This window comes from Aethalodelphis obliquidens, unplaced genomic scaffold (genome assembly GCF_003676395.1).
Source record: "Aethalodelphis obliquidens isolate GAN/ISIS:26980383/991018 unplaced genomic scaffold, ASM367639v1 scaffold70, whole genome shotgun sequence".
Classification (NCBI taxonomy): domain Eukaryota; kingdom Metazoa; phylum Chordata; class Mammalia; order Artiodactyla; family Delphinidae; genus Aethalodelphis; species Aethalodelphis obliquidens.
In genome coordinates this window covers 18,805-33,205 of record NW_020838014.1, presented here as the reverse complement: position 1 = coordinate 33,205, position 14,401 = coordinate 18,805, and the positions used below count along the sequence as shown (strand labels likewise).

Here is a 14,401-nt window from a genome sequence, read left to right as displayed (position 1 = left end):
CTTCTAACTATCTGCTGGATTCTTCAGAGTGATTTTATGACACATTGAGTCCATAATATTTTCTGTTGACATACTACTAAAATGAAAATAAAGTCAATGATATAATTTGATATACAAGATTTCCTTTAGTTATTTTAAGAATACTGAAAAGTTTTAAATTCTCCATAACCTGTCAGCAAGAAATAGCTTACCACTAAGTTTTATAAACAATATTATCAGCTCAATGACATCTTTAATTTTTACCCATATAATAAATGTTGAAATAACATTTCAGAAAATTATGCATCTTGAAAAACTTTGTTTCAACTGTCATTTTATTGTAAGATGGCTGAATTAATTCAAATTTAAACTCTAACTTGACAATTTTTAGTCAGGTACCAAACTTTATTCAAAGCAAACTGCTTATTCAAAAGTGATCATGGAACAACTCAAAATGCAGAGCAAGAAGGATGAGAGAAACATCTTCCTGGCCAATAGATTGTTTTAATTCTCTCATTACATGAAACTCAAACTTTTCATTTTTAGGAAAGGGAAACTAACTTCAGTATAGAGCAATACAGAAAGATTCCGTCACATAGACTAGTTTCCATTTAGTCAGTCAACTGTTTCTAGCTGTCTCAATTGGGACAGATGCATTTACAGAACTGGCTGTGCTTGAGCCTTCTTTGCAAGCAGCTTTAGATCTGCAATGCACTTGGCAATTGTCTCCTTCTCCTGTGATAAGGAAAGAGAAAGCTGGTTAGAACTTTTCAAATCATGGAAGGGTATAAACACTGTAATTCTAAAGGATACCTCCTATAAGAGGTTCCTAGGAATCTCAAGATGGAGTACTGGCTTAATATGATAGACTACAAAAAATTATTTAATTATTTAACATGGGGGAGATGCAAAATTTATTTTAAGCAAATGGAGGGAATTTAAAGTCCCCTGGCTCATAGCTTTCATCAGTGAAACCTGTTTAGAGGTTGAAGCTAGATACTCCTGTAACCATGTGCCACTGATGTTAGGTTTTACAGCTAACAGCTGCTTAAAAAAGACCAACCTAACAAACATTAGTAATAGAGAAATGTTAAGAAAGAATAAAAATAACTTTTAGTCTCTTTTGTATACTTTTGTCTTTTCAAGTTTCTTAAATAAGTATATAACTTTTATGTAAAAGACAGTTTATTTTAAAAAACCCAAGGCATTAAATGTTGACAGACCCTGTTTTTCTAGTCCTGCATGGTTATGCAGAAAATGATCAGAAATGCCTAAGTATACTATAAATCTAGGAAAGAAGAAATAAAGTCAAAAGTAAATAAAGAACATAAAATTTAAAAAGGAAATCACATTTAGGTAAAAAATAGAAAACATTTCTGTTCAAGACCAATGAATTAAGTGGCTGGGAAGAGGAAATGGCATGGAATGGAAATCATGGAATTATTCAGAAAATGGAAGAGGCTCAGAAGAAGACTTGTCCAGCCTCTGTTTTACAGAGAAATGAAATATGTTGCTTAATATTTCCCAAATGTTGGAACTTGAACATACGTCTGTTCAACGAGTGTTCTCAACCATCTTTCCACTCCTCTTGATCCATGAGGTGAGACACTCTTTGGAAGCCAAACTTTGAGGAAGGAGGCAACCTACCAAGGCAGTTGTACAGCATCTTCTAGGTTACCACTAACCAGAAAAGTGAACCAGGACCACCCCAATGTCTCTAGGCTAAAGACTCCTTACGAGCTATTTTTATCCTGTCAGAGATATCAATACAACTCCAGAAGCTTCAAAACGTCATGTACCTGCTGCGCAGAGATGCTCTGTACCACGTTCTTCTCCACCCAGTTTATCATGTGCTCTTGCTCCTTCTGACGTGTCATATTCTGCACAGAGATGTGATAGTCCAGGCGATTCTTTACCTCCTTGTATACTCTATGCAGTCGTTCCCGGTAAGCAACTTCCAAAGCCATGGCAATGTTATTCTGAAGAAAATTAAGGAGTGATGAAAACTGTTTGCACAGTTAAAGGATCACTTCCATTCTGAGGATTCTGCCCATTAGAATACCCATCATTACCTGTATTTTATGCAAAATTCATTTGTTTAATATGAATAGGTAACACATGCATGTGGTAGAAAAATTCTAACAGCATATAGTAAAAATATATTTAAAAGTATATGCAGTAAAAAATAAGTCTCCTCCAGCCCCTCCATAGGCTACCATCTTCCTCTATTTCTTGTATTCTCTCCCAGAAATATTTAATAAACAAAACATAGGTATATGTACACACACAAACATCACTTTTACTGATTTTGACACAAAGACCCACCTTAATTTTAAAAGTTACATTGGATTCTACTATTTTGGTGTCTCATAATCCATAATTTATTTAAGCTCTATTAATAGATTAGGTTGCTTCCAATTCTTTAACAAATAATGCTGCTGCGTATATTGTATGTGTCTTTGCACTTATGTGTGAATACTTGCTGGGTCAAATAATAGCTAATAACTGTTGAGTACCTACTATGTTCTAAACACTGTGTGTCAATTCAATTAAATCTTAAAATCACACCATAGGATAGTTACTATTATTATACTCATTTTACAGTGAGGAAGAAACAGAGGCAGATGCTAAGGAATTTGTCCAAGGTTATAGAGCAAATGAACTGTGAAGCCAAGACCTGACTACAAGGAGTCAGGCTACAAAGCCCAGGCTCTTAAAGATCCATTTTAACTTGTGATTAACACTGTCCAATTCCACAGAAAAGTTGTACTGCTTCATACTCTCACCAGCAACACAAATGCTTGTTACTCTAAACCCTGGCCAATGGTGTTTATAAAACATTTTACTCTCGACTATTCTGATAAGCAGAAAAAAATATCAATTTTAATTGTCATTCTCTAAGGAGAAAATTTACATATTTAGAAGCCATTTACATTTACTTACATCTTTATAAATTGTGCATGTCCTACACCTAGTTTTCTACTGGGATGTTGGTCTATCCTAAGGTAACCACCCTTTGGTGTCATATGGAATGCATGTGTTCTTCCTAGTTTGTCTCTTAACTTTGTTTATGGTAACTTCTACAGGTAAAACTTAAATTTTTAATGAGATCAACTTAATTTTCCTCTTATAGTTCCTGGATTTTTAAAAATTGAAGTATAACTGACATACAATATTACATTAATTTCAGGCATACAAACACAATGATTCGGTATTTGTATATATTGTGAAATGATCACCACAATGGGTCTAGTTAACATACGTCACCACACAAGTTTCTGCATTTTGTTGTCTTTATTAGAAAGGCTTTGCCATTCCAAGGGTATTGTATTGTTTTTCATGTTCTCTTTTTCTACTTTTATGGTTTCATTTCTTATCTAAAGATCTTTAATTCATCTTAATTTGTTTTGGTATAAGGCAAAAAGTAGGAAAACAACTCTGTACCTACAAAGATACCCGTCTGTCTTTCCCCTCTAAGATGAAAATGCCACCGATCTAAACTACCTTATGAGTTTAGGTCTATCTCTAGACCCTCTCTCTCAAGTGCTGTGCCAATCTGACTTTCTATTCATGTAGTGTGCCAAGCTATTTATTTAAAGTTCCTTTACAATTTTGAGCTTTAATATTTGGTAGGACTGTTCACTACTTCTCTTTTTCAGAATACTCCTGAATATTTTTTACTTTTTCTAGTAATAATCAATTTGTTCAAGTCCCAACACCCCCTACTCCTAGTCTATTAGTATTTTCTTTCTAGGAATGTGTAAAATTTAGAGATTAAAGTAGAGAGAATTTGATATCCTTATATTATTGAGTCTAGGTTCTCAGAACCTTATACCTCACAAGCATTTCACATTTTTCAAAGTAAAAAGACTCTATTTCTAGTTAAGTTACTCCTAGGTATCTCTTCCTAAATGGTTTACCTTTTTCTCTTATATTTTCTAACTGATATTTATATACAGAAGGCTACTGATTTTGTTTATTAGATATTAATTTTGTACCCAAATACCTTACTGAATTTGCTTATGGTTTTAAAAGTTACGTTGATTCTCTCAGCTTTCTGAGGTATATAATCAGGTAATCTGTAAGTAAGGATAACTTTATGTTTTCTAATTTTTATACTTATTTCTTTCTCTTCTCTAATATCAGCTACTACTGCCAGAATAACATTGAATTAGTAATGGTGACAGGTATATTGTCATCTTCTAGTCTGTAATGAGAATGCTTATAGGTCTGCCTGTTTTATATAAAGGCTTCAGATATTAATCTCAAGTAGGCCCTTAATACTTCTAGGTACATTTTTTTTTTTTTTTTAGTCCATTCACTCTCCTGTTCTTCTTTCTCCTGAAATCTCTAGTATATCTCCTTGACTACTTTCCTTTTCAACAAATGACCTACCTTCCTATTTCACTGAGAAAAAGGAAACAAAGAACTTCACAAACTTCTACCAGCATATAAACCAATCTACCTGGACCCATACTCACATACTTTGCCTTCCTTTAACTATGGCTGAACTGTCTCTGCTCTTGAAGCCAACCCTTCCACCTGTGTATTCTAAACTCTCTGGCCTACTGAAGGACATGGCTCCAGCAAATTCCTCCCTACTCCCACCCCTTTCTTGCATCAATTTTTCTCTCTCTACTAACTTCTATCAGATGCTAACATGTAGTTATACTTTCCATCTTTTAAAAAATCTCTCTTGATTACTACATCCTACCTTCTGAGCTACTGAGTCATTTCTTTGCCCAATACAGTAAAACTCCTTCACAATTTTGACAGTGATCTATACTCAGACTCCAATTTCTTTTCTTCCATTTTTTTTTTCCTTCAACTTACTCAAATAGCCCTTACCAAGGTCACCAACCTCCATGTTGCTAAATCCTATGCCAAATTCTTAGACCCTTACTACTTGACCATAAGTAGGGCAACTACAAATTAAAATAATCCTTGTTTCCTCCAGTTATTTTCCTTCATGTTCCAGTCTTACAGCTGTGCCTCTTGTAAGCTCATGATTCCCTCATCTCCAGTCTGGAATTCTTCCCAGTGACTCCAGACTCATATATCTAATGGTCTACCTAACAACTCTATTTGGCTAACTCACTGGCATTTCGAACCAATGCATACAAGATTGAAGGCTACTTTCAACAAGGCAATCAGAGTCGCCCTTCAAAACACGAGCAAGATCATATCACTCCTCTGCCTAAAAGATTCAATGACTTTCTCTCTCATTCTGAGTACAAGTCAAAGTTCTCATAGAAGCCTATAAGACTTTACATGACCTAGCCCTTGGCCACTCCCTGCCTTGCTTCCTTTTACCTTCCTCCTCACTCATTCCACTTCAGCTACAGTGGCTTCCTTACTTTTCCTTGTCTATACCAAGCAAGCTTCCAGGATTAGGGCCCTTGCAATTGTTCTTCCCTCTGCCTGGAATACTATTTCCTCAGAAATCCACACAGCCTGAACCATCACTTTGACAGGTCTCTATTCAAATTATCACATTAGAAGCCTTTCTAGCCTGCCCAATAAAAACAGTAACTCCCTCCTTCTAAAATCCCTTTTCCTTTAACATAAGTTCATTATTCTACATGTACTTCATACCAGTTGACATTCACATCTGCTTAATTATTTTTCTCCTGTCCTTCTCTCAACCCCTGGCTAGGAGAGAGACCCCAGGAAGGCAGACTTTGTTTTGCTCTCTGCTGTATTCCCAGCACCTTGCCTTGACCAGTGTTCACATATAAAATATACCTATTAAATATTTCATAAATAAATAAAAATTTTAATGACTATCATTTGAATCTTATAAAAAAGCTACATCTTCAAAAGCCAGATTTTGTTTGTGCATACATAGTTTCTATGAGGCAGGAAGCATTTAGATTGTAACCTAAATCTGCACGGAAAGATATTTGAAAAATTTCCGAGGATTTCAAACATTTATGTGCTTAAGAATCTCTCAGGATCCTATTTAAAAAAAAATACAAACTCTTGGATAGCTCCTAACAGAGGTTCTAATCTCACAGGTCTTGGAATGGGTCCAAAAATTTGCATCAAAGATGACTGGTGCACATGGTACCGAGACTACACTAGGAAATACTGGCCCAAACCCTTAATATTTCAGATACTTATTTTACCTTAGCACCTAATTTTTCATTTCATAGGTGTTTCTATACATAAAATTTCAATATAAGCTCATCTCACTTTAAATATCAGGCATAAAGTACTGGGCTCAAAGTAATTAACAACCAAATGCTTGAACACGTTCCTAAAGTTGTTTTAGAAACTAAATATTTTAGAATCTAGTTATGCTTTGATCATAGTAAAAAGCTCTCCGGCCATCTGAATCTGCTTTGTGAATTTGGAATGTAAGGTATCAGATTTTCTTATAGCAAGTATGTTAAGTAAGACTTTCTTATAGTGAGCATGTATGAAATGCACAGCATGTATTTCACCTACTGTATTTTACAATGAATGCCATTTTTTAATCTGCTATAACTTAATGAATTATTTTCCCTCTGTGTGGACTCCAAATGTGTCCTTTTATACTTTTTACTCTTTCTAGTTTTAGAGTAATAATTCTAGTTATTTTTCTACTGGATAGGTCCACTGTATAGTTAATAGCTGTAACTGCTATTTAGACCCCCACCCAAATATTCTCTTTTCTAAACAAAATATGCTCAACTTATCCAACTATTCCTCATAAGATTCTAATTTTTTGTGTTAAATGCACACAAATGAGTAACTTCACTTGCCTTAGAAAGTTCTGAAACCTACCCTCTGGACATCAAAAAGGTAATGGCGCTTTTGAACCAGTGCCTGATGTGACTTCTCCAGATCAATTGCATCTTGGATTTGTCTGATGGAAGCCTGTTTCACTTCTTCCAGTTCGGCAATTTTTTGCTGCAATTATGATATTGACAACAAAGATCAGTGAAAGTACCAAGGGTAATAAAAAAGTTTCATTTTATGCTTCCTCGAAGTCATATCCCTCATTTGTGAAAACACCCACACATAGGGAGAACTATACAAATCCTTGAAAAGAGTTGCCAAAAATAGCTATGCAGTATCTTGTTGAATGAACAAAACTATGGAAAAGCTGGAGAAAGTTTGGTAGATTTTTAAAACTTGATCTCAAGTTAGTAATAACATTAACACTTATAACCGAAATCATTATAATTAGATTCATTTCTATATGCTCTGCCCCTATCATTCGTACCAAAAACATCACTTGATGGCTTTGACACGACTACTACGGTCTAAAATGGGAAATAAGGTTTATGGTTCTTACCTCATTGAGTTTATCAGCAAATTCACCAATAGAGGCACCATATTTTTTAATTACATAGATAAGCACCCCTATTGCTGAAATGGCAGAGAAGGTCTCTGCAGTTATCACATATATTTCTTTGGAGAGTAAATATAAGATAAGTCCAGTTCCGAGCACGTAGGGTCCTAAAAGAAGAAAAAGTTATTTTATGATGGATATGCTATGTCTAAAAGGGGAAGACAGAGATACTTCCGTACTTAATCAGTTGAAGGCAAAGTTAATAATGATTTTAAATAATCAGATTCAAAGATGGAACAGTAGATGAGAACCAGTATGGTAGGGTTGCAAGAACAAGGATCTGGACCCATGGAAATCTGACTCTGCAACTTATAAAACACTGAGCAATATAGATGATCTCTGAGCTTAGTTTCCTTAACTGTAATATGGGAATAGTACCTTCCTCATAGGGTTGATGAAATTGAGAAATAATGTATATTAAGTATCTGGTACAATTGCTCAACAAACAGGAAGTATTTTATAAAGATGTCAGGTTACTTCCAGAAGTAATTTGTGCAGCAAAATATACTATTTATTGAGTGGGGACATTGGTCAGAATAAAATTTATCCACTCTTGCCTATTTACTGAATAGGAACCTGACACTGGAAATAAGCAAACAAAACAGATACAACTATGAAGCATGTATGTAAAAGAACTAAATAACAGGATTCTCAACTCCTGTAGTGTCTTATTATAATGCTTCAAATATAGCCATCTTTTTCTTTAACCAGGCCATGAATTCTGAAAGGACACAAACCATAAGGTACATTTCTTTAGGATTTTCCTCTATGCCTCATTAGATGCTAGGTAAGGTCAAAGCAGGTCTTTGGGGAAGCCGTTTACAATGTTTTTGAGCAATACAGGTACCAAAGGATGTTAGGATGTACTATGAGAATAAAAGGGTTACATTCTCAAATATATTTTACCCAGTTTCCCATACAAAGTTTCAACAGTTCATTTTTTTAAAAAAATTTGCCTTCAATGTATAAATTTTAAATGTGAATTGATAAGAAAGGCCTATCATATGTAGCATTTTTATCAGCTATGGAGGTCTGAGGAAATTAATGTTTCTTGCAATTTTAGTTACAGAAATGCTACCTTAGGCCACTCCCTGGAGAGATTAAAAAAAAAAAAACTTTGGTTTTCAATGTTTCATGGTCATAGCAATATTTGGGAACAGCAAGAGAGGCAGTGCATGTAGTAGAAAGAACACTAAACTTAACTGTAGAACCTGTGTTTAAGTCCAACTCAGTCACTAAAGAGAGAATAAATCTCAGCAAATTCTGTTTTCTAGTTCTGGGTAATAAAAATGTCTTCATAGGGCTTCCTGGTGGCACAGTGGTTGAGAATCCACCTGCCAACGCAGGGGACACTGGTTCGAGCCCTGGTCTGGGAAGATCCCACATGCCGCGTAACAACTAAGCCCATGCGCCACAACTACTGGGCTTGCGCTCTACAGCCCGCGAGCCACAACTACTGAGCCTGTGTGCCTAGAGCCCATGCTCTGCAACAAGAGAAGCCGCCGCAGTGAGAAGCTGGCGCACCGCAACAAGGAGTAGCCCCTGCTCACCACAACTAGAGAAAGCCTGCAAGCATTAATGAAGACCCAATGCAGCCAAAAATAAATAAATAAATTTATTTGAAAAAAGAAAGTCTCGGGCTTCCCTGGTGGCGCAGTGGTTGAGAGTCCGCCTGCCGATGCAGGGGACATGGGTTCATGCCCTGGTCTGGGAAGATCCCACATGCTGTGGAGCGGCTGGGCCCGTGAGCCATGGCCGCTAAGCCTGCACGTCCGGAGCCTGTGCTCTGCAACGGGAGAGGTCACAACAGTGAGAGGCCCGCGTATAGCAAAAAAAAAAAAAAAAAGGAAAGTCTTCATAGAACTGTTGTATGGATTAAATAAAGTGAAAGCATATAGTATTATAAAAATGTAAGGTTTCAGTACAGTTTATGCCTTTCTATTTATTTATTTTAAATAAAATTATTTATTTGGCTGCGTTGGGTCTTCGTTGCTGTGCGCGGGCTTTCTCTAGTTGCGGCACGCAGGCTTCTCACTGCAGTGGCTTCTCTTGTTGCGGAGCAGGGCTCTAGGTGTGCAGGCTTCAGAGCACAGGCTCAGTAGTTGTGGCGCACGGGTTTAGTTGCTCTGTGGCATGTGGGATCTTCCCGGACTAGGGCTTGAACCTGTGTCCCCTGCATTGGCAGGCGGATTCTTAACGACTGCGGCACCAGGGAAGTCCCTATGCCTTTTTAAAATGAAAAAAAAAACCTGATTAATATGGCCCAGCTCTTTTTTCGTTATTATACATACAACACAGAGTCTCTATTGCCTTACCTGGCTTTATTTTAATCCACAGCTCTTTCTATCATTACCTGAAAATGTATTATACAGTTACTCAATTTTGGTTTTTTTGGCCACTCTGTGCGGCTTGCAGGATCTTAGTTCCTTGACCAGGGATGGAAGTCGGGCCCCTGCAGTGAAAGCACCGAGTCCTAACCACTGGACCGCCAGGGAATTCCCCAGTTACTCATTTCCTTATTGTCTATCCTACAAAAGAATGTATGTTTCATGATGGTAGGCACTTTAGTTCACCACTGTATGCCTAGAACAGTGCCTAGCATACAGCAGGCAGTCAATAAATTTGGTGTAACAAGAAATGGAGACAATGTTATAAAATCAAGTTAAAATCCCAAACAAATTTATTCTAAAGACAAGTTAAAGCAACCAAATCAATTCTTATATTGAATCACTTCCACACTTTACTTTAAAAACAACTGACTTGATTTTTCTGGTACACGTGGAAGAGGTTAAGAGACCACTAAAACGCTAGATTAACATAAACCATACCATCTAAACATACTATCAAACATTGGGCAAATGCTCACCTGTTACACCAGTTTTAGGATAAAGGAACTGGAAAAATTCCTCAGGGATCAGCCCAAAACGAACTTTTCCTCCATATTCAGGAAGAGGTGGTACAGGGGCAAGACTTGGCTGCCCTTTGTGAAAGATCCTTGTTGCCTGCAATACCCTACAGGTAGGAATTACACAAATTTAAAGCCTATTCTTTAAAGAGAACACAATGTATGAACAACTGTAGAAAAGAACAAATAGGGATGAGGATTGAGGCTGTTTCCCACTGTCTTAATGGGAACAGAACAGACCAAGAACAGGAAGGTTAGGGTCCCATAATTAGCTGTGTGATAAGGGGAAACAACTTACTTAAAGCTGTATGTAACCTTCTACCCAATACTAGAATCCCTTCTGTTAAGTCTCACGGGTCATCTGTCTAGCACTTTATATGTCTATTACTAGCAATGAACTATGTAAGAACATAGACTCTGCAGCGAGACTATCTGGGTTCAAATTTTAATTTATGCTTTTGTAGTCTCTGATTTCTCTAAAGTAAAGTAGGAACAAAGAATATGACCTTAGAGGGTTGCTGTGAGGATTAACTGAGTTAATAAATGTAAAGTATATAGAATAGTGCTTGGCATATGGTAAAGTTTTATGTAAGCGGTTAGCTATTACATGTCCACTGTGTTGTGAGCTCCCTGATGGCAAGAACTTTGACCTTTTTGAATATTCTCTGTATTGGGGTGCTAAGTAACCACTAAGTGAAACATGCTTTTTCAGTGTTGGATAGCTCTAACTATGATCATCCTTTGAATTGAACTGCTACATACATCCTTGAAACCTCTGTCCATTGGTTCTAATATTCTTCTTCTATGTAAGTTAGCACTCATGTATCTGGGTTAAACATCTCAGTTCCTTCACAATCCTGACTGTCCACAAGCAGCAAACTGGTTTTGTTTACAAAAATGAAGTATACAGAACTGAACATAATACTGAACTGAAATATAGCTTGACTAATTCATTCATCCTACAAATATCAATACATATTGAGAATTTGCTATTGCCATCACTGGGCTTGAACCACTGTACTATTATCATGGATCTGTGAACTATTCTTATCTTTAAAGTAGCCTAAGATTGTATCTGTAGCAGTTACAGCATACTGGTACATAGGATTCTGATGAAATAAAATTCTCTAGCCTTTTCATATCTGCTGTCGAGCTAAATCCCCTTTAAATTCTAAGTATGTTTTTGTCCCTCACCTCCCCTCTCTCTTATCTCCTTGCAATGTAAGAGTTTACATTATTTCATTGATTATTGTTCACTGCCTGTCTTTTGAATATTATTTCTGCTTCCCAATGTATTGAGTTACCTCACCAACTTTTGAAATCTGAGAATCATGCTCAAGATTCTTTCATTTTAATCAGGGTTTCTAAACCTCAGCACTATTGACATTTTTAACTACTGACAACTCTTTGTTGTGGAAGGCTGTTCTGTGCACTTAGAGTAATTAGGAGGATCCCTGTGGCCTTTGTACACCAGATGCCAGTAGCATCCCCCCTCCTACCCAGTGGTGACAACCAAAAATGTCTCCAGACATTGCCAAAAGTCCCTTGGAGGGCAAAACTGCCCCAGGTTGAGAACCACTGACTTAAATCATAGCACTAAAGAACTTGCTTTAGGGGAACACAAATCCTCTCCCTAACTGGCTGTCTCACTTCAAGCCCTCATCTACTCCTGCCTGAACAAGTAAGTAACCCAAAATCTGTTCTCTTGGCTCCTCCTCAAATATCCCTTGAACCTAGCCCCCTCCCTGCTGCTTTGAAAGTTTTTAAAATGCAAATTTGACTTTAAAACTCTTCAACAGGCTCTCTCCTGCCCACAGAAAACAAACTACTTAATACAGCATACGTGATTCAGCACCTGTCAAATTTTATATCCTCATCTTCCTTCATTCTCCTACTCTCCAGCCATATGGAACTACTTACAGTTTTCAAAAACCAAAAAAAAAAAAAAAAAAAAAAACTCATGCTGCTCCTTCTGCCTGGTATACCTTCCACTTAATGACTGCCAAGACCAACCAGCCTTCAGAACATCTTGAGTATATCCTTTATAAAGGCCTTCCAATCTTGGGTTAACAATTACTCACTCAACAAAACATTTACTGACTTTCTGCTTATATTAGGCACTGGGAGTATATAAGCAGACAAAGTCCCAGCCTCTGACATTCTAGTGGGGGTTTGGGAAGTGTGAGTGTATAGGTCCATACACAATTTCAGACAGTTTTAAGTGCCATGAAGAAAAACAGGTGAAGGAAGGGGCTAAGGAGCAATGGAGTGAGGGAAAGGCTTTTTTGGTAGATCAGATGACATTTGAGCCAATGACCTGGGGAAAAGAGGGAAAAGCAAGTACAAAGGTCCTGAGGCAACAATAAGCTTGGCAGTTTTCAGAGGAATAGCAAGAAGGCCAGTAAGGCTAGAGAATGAGCTTAAAAGAGAATGTAAGAAGGTAAATCAAGAGGTAGGATGGGGTCAACTCATGTTGAACTTTCTGTGTTAAGGTAAGTTTGGATTTGATTTCAAGTGGGATGGGCAGCTCTAGAGGGCTCTGTAGGGGAAGGGTGGGGGGACTGACAGAATCCCTGTGGCTACTGTGAGGATGGCCTGTAATGGGACAAGAATATAGATTCAAGGAGACGAGTTAGGAGACAACTGAAATAGCCTAGGTGAAACGTGATGGTGGTTCACACTCCAGTAGCAGTAGTAGTGGAAGAAGTGGTCAGAGTCTGGATATCATCTGGAGAAAGAGCCTTACTAATGCATTAGACATGAAATGTGAAAGAGAAATCAAAGATGTTCCTTGCATTTTGTATATGTATTTATTATCTATATTACAATTATTTACTTGTCTATATGGAATCTTTCTTCTCTGAGAAGTTGGAAACAGCCAATTATAGCCTCACTTTATTGCTTATACAACAATTACAGATAAACCAAAGCCACTTCTTCAAGCTACAGGATTGTTATCAAATTTTTCAAGATTTAGGACTAAGTCTGGAAGTAAAAAGAGAAATCCCAAAGAAAACTGACGTTTTATGAAATATCAGTAACACCTTCTAATATTTACTAAGCACATACTATGTACCAAGCACTGTTTTTAGGGTTCCCAGGAATTAATTCCCTTAATTTTCACAATCCATAATGTACTATTCTATTTTGCAGAAGGGGAAATTAAGGTCCCACAGTAAGGTCCCACTTGTAAGTGGAGGAGCCCGGTGTACCCTCTTTCAGCTTTGGAATCCTCGCTGTAAACTACCATTTTATAGCTGCCTCCTCTGGTAGACTGTGCGTGAGGTCCACGAAGGCAGGTACTTAACCTTACTCATTTTTTTATGTTCGGTTACGTGCGTGGCAAGATAAATATCTACTGAAACGACGAATAATTTCTCTGACCTGACAGTAAAAGTTGGAGTCTGGGAGGCAGATTAAAAACAATATGCTTCGTTGTTTTATTTAACAGAACTTGTCCTAGGGTATGCAATCTAGTAACCCCGACTAGGGATGCCGCAGCTGTGCCCAGCTGAAGGTCACAAGGGAGAGGGGCGGGGCTTAGGGGACACCAAAACCAGTTTCTAGTTTAGTTAGAACACATTAAGTGACACAACGGTATTCCAGGCAGTAACAGGAGCACACATGTTTGAATGAGACTTGAAGCGTTCCAAAATAACCTAAAGAAAGGTAATTACCGGCCCAAAGCTAAGAACAGATTACCCAGAAGTGAAATAGGTGATAAAACAAGTACAAAAGGGAGTATTACACCCCTTACACTTACCCTGGACCGAGGAGGGCTGCGTTCTTCAGAGAGGGAGCTAGAAATACACAAGGCACAGGTTAGCAAGGTCACCGTGAAATCTGGTTTGCCCCTTCCTCGGTCCCCGCGGAGCTCAATCACTAAGGCCATGCGTCCCCCATTCCTATCCCCCGAGACCCCACACTCTCCTTCTGAGCGGCACTAATCAACTCTCCACGCAGGCCCAAATCCCGCCGCGCCTTTCATCCCCTTTCCTCCCACCCGTTCCAAGTAACCCTAGACGCGCTGGTTTGCAATCACTCTGCTAGCCTGGACGAGGGTCTGCACCTCTCACCTGCTGCGGTGGCGGCAGAAAGTACCACCCGGGACAGCATTGTCAGGTATCGTGCACACAACAGTCTTCGCGCCCCAGTGACCGCTACAGGAGACTCTGTCA

The 14,401-nt window shown here is 37.9% G+C and overlaps 1 protein-coding gene across 1 annotated transcript; it reads right to left on the bottom strand.

Annotated features, from left to right (window-relative positions):
- Positions 1-296: 296 nt before the first annotated feature.
- ATP5PB (ATP synthase peripheral stalk-membrane subunit b) lies at positions 297-14,395 on the bottom strand. Its single transcript, XM_027091095.1, has 7 exons — positions 14,300-14,395; positions 13,987-14,023; positions 10,185-10,330; positions 7,262-7,425; positions 6,748-6,873; positions 1,779-1,958; positions 297-714 (listed from the first exon to the last, which is right to left on the bottom strand). The coding sequence occupies exons 1-7, from the start codon at positions 14,337-14,339 to the stop codon at positions 637-639; spliced, it is 771 nt and encodes a 256-aa protein (XP_026946896.1). The 5' UTR covers positions 14,340-14,395; the 3' UTR covers positions 297-636.
- Between the last annotated feature and the right edge of the window lie 6 nt (positions 14,396-14,401).